General features: G+C 38.6%; 1 protein-coding gene across 7 annotated transcripts in view; it reads right to left on the reverse strand.

Annotated features, from left to right (window-relative positions):
• Nucleotides 1-9005, reverse strand: part of ep300a (E1A binding protein p300 a) — a 37667-nt gene extending 28662 nt beyond the window's left edge. For 4 of the 7 annotated variants that reach the window (XM_051673797.1, XM_051673794.1, XM_051673792.1 and 1 more), the window contains exons 1-4: nucleotides 8204-9005; nucleotides 1827-2452; nucleotides 1491-1667; nucleotides 131-452 (exon numbers count right to left, since the gene is read on the reverse strand). In XM_051673797.1, the coding sequence (XP_051529757.1) occupies nucleotides 131-452; nucleotides 1491-1667; nucleotides 1827-2452; nucleotides 8204-8291 (1213 nt within the window). In that variant the 5' untranslated portion in view covers nucleotides 8292-9005. The remainder of the gene's footprint in view (nucleotides 1-130; nucleotides 453-1490; nucleotides 1668-1826; nucleotides 2453-8203) is intronic. The other 3 variants (XM_051673796.1, XM_051673795.1, XM_051673793.1) reach the window with 1 other exon arrangement.
• Nucleotides 9006-9247: the final 242 nt, after the last annotated feature.

Raw genomic sequence — 9247 nt, forward strand, 5'->3', positions numbered from 1 at the left:
GAAACAATAAAAACACAAAGCCCAATACTGGTAATGGCTAATGTGTAATGTGTATTAATAGGAAGAAACTCAAAACAACTAAATAGAGCTGCCATGTTTTTTTCCAGTTTTGTGCAGTTCATACACTTACCTTGGCAAGACTTGCCAGCCTGGCAGTGCGTCATGTGATTGAGAACATTCTTCATGGTTCGACAGTGGGGCAGGTTGCACTGCCGTACTTCCCCATTGGCCTGCTCCCGCCTCTGGCATTTGTGGGCATGGAGCAAAAGCACCAGCTGCTGCTGTATAAGTTTGCGCTTTTCTGGGTCGGCCGCTGGAGGTACACCTCCCACTCCTGCTGCAGTCACGACTGAGGTGGCTGATCCAGGGCCAAGACTTCCTTGGGTGTTGGGTACCATGCCGTCCGTTCCCGCACCTCCGGCAGCACCGGCTGGGGAAGGCTGAGAAGCCTGCTGTGGACACGTTAAGAGATGGGAGTTAGATGGGAAAGGCAAAAGTGTAAACACACTTCATTTTATGAAGACAAATAAAATGAGACTTCAAAAGGGTTAGTTCAACAAAAAAAAGTTCTGACATTATTTACTCACCCTCATGTTATTCTAAATAATGGCTTAATTCTTCTGTGGAGCACAATGGGAGATGTTTGGCAGAGTGTTAGGGACTGACAGCCTCAAGTCACCATTCAACTATACCATGAAAGTAAATAGTGATTGAAGCTGTCAGTCCTTAACATCTCCTTATATGTTCCACAGAAAGGAAGAAAGTCTTTAAGATCTTGTCCTTTTAAACAGTCCACATAGAATAATTAGGCTACCAACAACTGCTATTATTATACTATATACAAGCATGTACAGTATAGGGCTGCAACTTACGATTATTTTGATAACTGATTAATATTAGTTTATTTCTTGCCTTAATCAATTAATCTGATTATTTCTTGGATTAATCAATTAATCTTCGGCTATTTCTTCGGTTGATCAATTAATCTGATAAAAACAAAATGTTATTTCTTGTATTTTACTGAAAATTTGATTTAAAATAAAAACAGAAATGATAAAGGCGCGCGTGCTCGTTTAACTCAATAAGGCAAACAGTTTTGCGAAATGGAAATACGCACTTAATTTTGAATTCATAACATGTATAAATTATAAAACTTAGAAAATAGCAGTAAAATTTAGATATGCGCTGGAGAGAAACAACTCTCAAGTGCATTAAACAGCATTAAAAGTGCTCTCATGCTTTGGGCTGAGTTTTCTTGCTTCAATTTGTCTTCGTCATTTTTCAAACGAGTTTCAACATGCAACATTTTCACTGGGCTGTAAAGTGACATCACTGATGGTCACACGCAACATATCCAAATATACAGTGAAATAATGAATAATGAAATTTGTCGTTGATGATTTTCATTATCAATAATTATAGATTTTAGCAATAAGTTGTTGCAGCTCTAGTATAGTATATGAATATCAAAGCGGACACAATGTACAAACCATGCCAGGTATGCCTTGCATAGGCTGAGGTTTCTTGTTGAGGTTAAACTGGGCCGGACTGTTGGGCAGACCTGGTTTGTTCTGGAGCAAAGGGGCCAGCCCTGCAACACCCATACTCTGACTGGCAGGCTGACCATATGGGCCTCCATAGGGGCCTGAACCAGCATTCATCCCCATCTGCAACAAATACAGGAAGATAGAAAACATTTTTCAAAAACTGCTCATATTAAGTTGCACTACAATGAAGAGGTTTCACCAGTATACTATACATCACATAGTATGTATAGGTGTGTGTGTCGGGGGGTTAAGGTGTGCATGATGTCGTCACAGCTTTACCTTGTTCATTGTTCCAGGCGGCTGTGCCCTCAGTCCCCCCTGGCCTCCTGCTGTCTGCTGCTGCTGCTGAAGAGCCTCTGCTAACAGGTTGCTGTTACTGCCCATGCCCGGATTGTGATGTCCCATTCTAGGCGAGCCATTCATCATCTGTCCTCCCAGCATGTTTTGCTGCTGTGGAGTGGGCCCTACTGCCTGCTGCTGTCCATTGCCTTTCTGATGTCCGAGCATATTCCTGTTCATGCCCACCATCCCAGCCATCTGCTGCTGTTGCTGCATAAGGGTGGCCTGTTGAGGAGAAAGATGTTGTTGTCCTTGTTGGCCCATGCCCTGGGGACCTGGAGAAGCCTTCATATTCCCGAACAGCCCCATCGAGGCTCCCACTGGACTGCCCATTGTTCCCTGCTGCTGTGCTGCAGGTGTGGATCCATGCCGGAGAAGTTCTGAGAGCTGCTTGTGCTTGGCTGCTGCATCCTGGCCACTGGACACAACTCCTCCGATGGCCCCACCCCCACTACCGAAGTTGGTGTGCAGCTGGCTGAGGTCCCCTCCATTTGCCAGGCTCAGCTCTGAGGAATTGATTAGCTCATCTGGGAGATCATGCTCCAGGTCAAAAAGCGAGCTGAAGTCTAAACAAAAAAGAAAATGAGGGAATTTACAAGGGAAGTTAATGATGAGAATTAAAGGAGATAATATCTTTTCCTAAAATGTTAAAATAGAGTCAAAATTATGGACTTAAGTCGGACAACTAATCATGCTCAACCAGTTTGAGAACAATTTACCAAACTCTTTTGACATGTGGAGATATGCGTGTCAAATCATTAGTTAATTGGTAGAAAGCAGGGCAAAGACAAGTTTGTGTCAGTCCAGCCATGCAATTATACTCATGATAAGCAGATAGTGGATATTGCTGATACCAATAACTAAGGTGGTGGAAAAGGTAATAATAATAATACAAATTAAAAGAATTTTAAAACTCAATTTATTGAATATTGAACATTTGTTAAAAGGACAAAAATGTTTCATCTTCCCTTCTTGTGATGGGCACAGACATAGAGGCTGCAAGAGTCCATTATGAGTTAAATCCCAAATGCCTGATTTTTGTGCAACCAAGATACCAGTAACCAGAACAAAAGGAAGATTTGGTGGATAGATTTGTTACACACTTGTTATGGCCAAATATATTTGGAATCAGGCAAATGTGCAACTGAGGTAAATGCGTAGCACTTTAAAATAACCAGGTCAGCGCACGTTAGCGATGTGCATGAACCGAACTCAGAGCCCAGCTGTTCTGTATAAAACATACATTATCAAAGCATGAGATGGAATTAATTTAATGTGCATCGAGTACAGAACGCTGTATCATTATCCTCGTGCGCCGCATATACGAGACTCGTAAACATCTGCGGTAAGATTCTGTATTTCAGCGCAGGCTCGAAAGAGAAACAGTGATTGGTCAGTAGCGAACTTCTGAAGAGAGCGTAATTGGTCATGTGAGGTGAAAACGTACTAGGAAAGAGCTTGTGATATGGTCTATCATCCATAGACACAGCCTATAATGAAAATGAACAATTTGCAACTTTACCTGGCTGACATCTTCTGTTTGCTTGCTCACTAATAAATCGCAGACGATTATGCTTAATTAACCGTGAGAGGCAGAAATCGTTATCGCGATTAAAATACGATTAATTGTGCAGCCCTAGGTTTAAGTGTGTTGTTACTGTAGGAGAGAAGTTCTTGAGGTGGTCACCACTGAGGTGCTTCTAAGGTAACGTGACTGCCTGGTGACACTTGCTGACATAAAACACCATATGAAAAAAAAAAAAAAAAAATGCATAAGCAATTGCACTGTAAGTCAGCAGGAAACTTGTCTTGGGAAGTATTTTAAAGGGTTAGTTCACCCAAAAATTAAAGTTCTCTCATCATTTACTCACCCTCATGCCATCCCAGATGTGTATGACTTTCTTTTGCAGAACACAAACAAAGATTTTTAGAAGAATATCTCAGCTCTGTATGTCCATACAATGCAAGTGTAACTTTGAAGCTCCAAAATGCACATAAAGACAGCATAAAAGTAATCCATACGACTCCAGCGGTTAAATTAACATCTTCAGAAGTGAAAAGACAGGTGTGGGGGATAAACAGATCAATATTTAAGTACTTTTTTTTTTACTTTAAAGTTCCACTTTTACTTTCACAATCCTCTTTTGTTTTTTGGATATTAACATTCTTCGTGCATATCGCCACCTACTGGGCATAGAGGAGAATTTATAGTAAAAAAGGACTTAAATATTAGCTGTATCTCATTTCGAAAGGCTGCATGCGCCAGAGGTCGCATTTGTCAATAACATACGTCACAGAGGCAGTCTCATTTCAGAAAAGCAAGTACGGCACTGAATACAGCCTTTGAATGCAACCTTCTTTCACAGGAATTCAGAGGATGCAAGATGTGTATCTATCCTTCATTGCGCGATCGGAGAAAGGTGCCTCAGGTTGTTCCTGGCAAGGTACTAAGCTTTACAGGCTCCATATGGTTAGGATTAGGGTTGGGGCGGGGTTAGGGCATCTGCTGCCTGCCAGGAACAAACAGAGGCACCTTTGTACAATGGGCCATTCGTTGGCACTCACAACCCACAATTTATTACTTCAACGGAAACATACATCATTTCTCTGAAAAAATTATGCAGATTTACCCGAAAATATGATGTCCAAATGCATGTAATGTTCATTCCCAAGTTGAAGTATCTCAATAGATGGGAGTGAAATATAAAACATGTAAAATAATAACATATGATAAAATAAAGTATTATAAATAAATATAAAAGTATAGCTGCAAAATCAATTTTCTTTTCTCTCAACATTGTTATAACTCTCCTAAAGTAGGTCCCTATGAAATCCATTTTATTTTTTCCAAAATTCCGTGTCTTCTGTTTTATTTTCTCTGAATTCCAGGTTTTAAAGTGTAATTGCATTATATCATTATAAAAACTGTCTAATTAAATTAATTCATAAAATTTTAATCAAATGAAAACAGAAAAATAACTTTTCAACATACAATGCAATATTTTTTATCAAATTAAGAGTTCCTACACTATACAATTCAAAACCCAAAATTTGAGTTTTTTATTTTTCATTTATTTATTTTACTTTCATTTGGTCAAATACAGTAGAGCAATACAGTATTAAGGACAGCAGTGATTAAACTATTTAACTAAATCTCAGCCTTTAGTGGTTTAATCATCACACTAGGACAGGGGTTTTCAATGTCTTGGACATTTACAAGACTGCGCCCCCCTTGACCCCCCTCCCCCAATTTTTGGTCATTTTCTATTTCAGATTTACAAACATACAATAATGTTGTATAGGCCTTTACAATAGCAAAGCAAATAATAAATAACATAGCCTATGCTAAATGTAAAAAATTCTGGCCATTTATTTGAAGTTTTATCAGGTATTTTCCTAGTGTAATATTATCAAAATGCATCATATTTAAGGTGTTGGTGCATTTCAAAAAATGATGATCAATAACCTTTCATTTAGTCTGACAGACTCATTCGGCCGATGCGTTAAACACTGATGCTTGATTAACAGCTATAAATGTTTCTATTAATAATATACCGTATTCTGAATTATTTTTTATTAAAAATACCTGTTTGTCCTCATGACAATGGGATTACTTAACTATTTTTAGCCTATATATGTGATAAACTTGAAGCCAATCTCCGTCTCTATGTGAAACTGCACTTGTCACATACACATGAAGGCACATCGACCCGATTAACTTAATTAAAATTAAAAGTTACAGGCCAAATGATGAGTTGATTACTCAAACTCTGGTATCATTTCTCCCTTGATATAGCATCTGCAGAGCTGTGTGGCTTTATAATAGATTTGCAAATGTAGAGCGGCGTAGTTTATTTGAGAGCACACGTCCAGTTTTGAGTGAGTGTTGCCTGCGTCCGAGCGGAGAGATTTGCACTGGAGCAACTGGTACATGGATGCACTCTCGCATAATATGCATGTTGTGCTCTCGACATTAACAATATTATAAAGCCATAGAGCTACAGTCTATTAAGCAGGACTATGGTCCATTATGCCAATAATTTTCCTTTATCTTCACAATACATTTCTATTGTATTTATGTATCTTTTTATATTACTTGGTGAAATTATCATCAATCTCCACACCTCCCCTGACATGCTCTGGCACCTCCCAATTTAAAAACCGTGGCACTAGGACATATCACGATTTTTATTTGGTTAATTGTGCATTAATACATTCATTTTATCTTAAATATGTTAAATTCTGTGACATTCCGCATTTATTAGTTAATTCCGTTTTTATGACTGGATTTCGCGATTCCGTCCGTTTTTTCCAAAAAGTGGTAATCACAGGGCCCTACTAAAGTTTACTTTAGATATTCTCTTCTGACTTCGAGCGCTTGTACAGGTTGAGCGTGAAGCGTGTTGTCATAGCAACCATGATACATTCTGTATCCGTTTGTTCTATGAAGGCGGTCTTGTTTAAACAAAGCTAATTAAAAGCATCCTACCTAGCCACGGCCTACGAAACAAGACACAGCGACTGATCTGTTGCTCACCCACACCTATCAGATTACTTCTGAATACATGGATTTAACCATTGGAGTCATATGGATTACTTTCTGCAGCCTTTATGTGCTTTTTAGAGCTTCAAAGTTCTGGCCATCATTCACTTGCATTGACTGGACCAACAGTGCTGTCAGTAGAAGAAAGTCATACACATCTGGGCTGGCATGAGGGTGAGTAAATGATGAGAGAAATTTAATTTTGGGGTGAACTATTCCTTTAAAGTCCATTCCAATCACTTAATCCATTCACTCACTTTGTTTACATCCATTCAAAAGTTTCAGAAGTAACCAAAAGAACAGCTTTTGCCTTCCTATGTCTTTTCATATTTGACTTGGTCCCGTCTGCTAAATTACCTGCTGACATAACAGAGAAAATAGACAATTTGCTCATAAAATTGTCCCGTTCTTAAAATGATGTGCAGCAGCTCTGATGCACTCCTCAGACAAAACAAACAGATGCCGTGCACGTAACGCACCAACATGTTTGAGATACGCTGGGAGCATGTATACATCTATTTAACTTAATAAATTCAGTTTTGTTTCAAGAACTGATCAAACTCGAGCGACAAAATATTGAAAGACATAAGAGACATCAACAAAGGACCGCAACTCGCCTTTGAAGACACATCCAAGTATATAACCCGAACCTTTCACGAGTAACCTTTCATTAAGCAACAACAGGAGTCATTTAACTCGCATTACTTAACCTATAATAAAAAAGGTGTTTTTAGGAGACGGGCTAGTCAGTTGTGTTACGGCTCAACAATGGAAATCAAGTTCCGAAGTAATGGCTCTTCTATCTGAGCCAACTAGCGAACTCAGTCAAACACAAGTACATCTGTTTTCTCCTTTCCATTCAAGCTCAATAAACAGTGTTTCAGCAGGCTAATAAATTAATCTTAAATTGTTATATATATATATAATACATATTTTAAATAATGAGGAATGAATTGATATGCAACTAGCTAACAATGGCAGAGTTGTTGTGCGGGCCTTCAGCATCAGTCTGTTATTAGCTGACCAGCTAACTAATCAAATTTAATCACATTTATTAATAATAAAAATAATACCATGGTACTTTCAGGAAAACACAAGGAGATATTTAGTGGACATACATTGTGTTCGCTGCACATGAGCAGTTGGTGAAAACAACTGTGGTCAAGTGCAGTCATTAAGTTTTGAAGTTGATTGACTCACATTCTAGCAGCCAGGCTAATTAATGTTTATCATTGTCGATTATTAGTAAATAGAAATGCGCATTGGTCAAATGTGCATGTTTAGTTTTCTGAAACTAGTTGTAAACGTACAATTATTTAAAATTGCACCACGAATCTTTTGAGTACATTTTCTGAATTTCCATTATCATCTGAAGAACTGAAACTGTTTGCAAGCAAGAACAGCAGCAAAACAGGCGCTGATCAAATTCCACCATTTTGGCGACCGTATAGCCATTATATTCTGATTTGTACCGTGTGTTATTTGCAGCCATAATGTCCCACCAGTTGACACCGCTGTGAGGGAGCAGAGAAACAGCTCGCGCTGAACACTATCCACTCTGCTGCGAGCTGTAATGACAAGCTAAAGCTAATCTCATGCGTATCCGACATCGTTAGCTTCCCAAACTAGCCTAGGCTTGCTAGCCTGTGACCAAACTGAAAAGAAAAACCACTTCCCTCTTTATGGCTTAAATGCACACGGCCATATACAAAAGGGTCAGAAATATGCATTTAAAAAATATCTGTATCGTGAAAAATGAAACTGTCATATTTACCGTTTCCATCGCTGGCTGATCGTGCCGGGGAGGACAGTTTAGGCCTCTTGGCTGAAGGCGGGCCAGAGTCCAGAACGTTCTCGGCCATATTTTTAACTAATTCAAATATATTTCCTCAGAGGTAGGCGCCTGAACCTATCTGTAATTCTCGATTTTAAAAATATGACTTTTCCCCCTCCTTTTTAGGGACGAAGGGGGGGAAAGTCCCGTGTACAAAATACTCCTCTTTCCTGGGTTCGCCTCTCGATTTCAGCTTCGCCGTATCAACCCCCTCCCCAGCACGATTTTTGTTCTTTATACAATTCTGCAAGCGGAGGAGGAGGTAGGGGGAGTCGGCACGGCAAGAAAGGATAAAAAGAACTCATCTAGTCCCATCTACGAGTTTTAGAGTTGACCGATCATGTATTTAAAATAGTTTTCTCGCTCAGCCCAGTCTGTTCGCATCGTTTGTTTTGAAGACTGGATGGCAGGTCTTGTTGCGAACGAGAGTGATATGCTGTAGTTTGCGGATCAAAAGATGGATGTCACTTACTTCTGTCTAATTTTTGACTGAAGTCGGTTGGTGTTTTAGTACTTGAAACTCTAAGTACATAATTAATAGATTAAAGACTCGGATGATAATAGGCCATTCATTTGATCATGTTTGTGAGCTTTGCTGGAATGTTAAATGTGAAAATGTCAGAGGTCAAGAAGTAATCAAAATCTAATAAACTACACCAGATTTACATGATAAATCTTAACAGGATTTAGCTGCAATTATATAAAAGCACCTTCAAATAGTGGAAAAAAATAATAAAAAAGGATTGTAAATTATTTGACAATAAGGGCAAAAACCTTTTATTTATTTATTTATTTATTTATTTTTACTATTTAATTTTATTTAGTTTGACTTACTGGTGTAAGAATATCATGATGACAATTAATTCTTGTTTTCAGGGGTTGATGAATAAAAAATCTGAAATGCTTATGTAGGTCTAAAGTAATTTATGTGAGGATTCTGTAGCAACATATGTATTTGTTAATCTGTCTTTAAAATAATTTTAT

Source organism: Myxocyprinus asiaticus, chromosome 36, assembly GCF_019703515.2.
Source record: "Myxocyprinus asiaticus isolate MX2 ecotype Aquarium Trade chromosome 36, UBuf_Myxa_2, whole genome shotgun sequence".
Classification (NCBI taxonomy): domain Eukaryota; kingdom Metazoa; phylum Chordata; class Actinopteri; order Cypriniformes; family Catostomidae; genus Myxocyprinus; species Myxocyprinus asiaticus.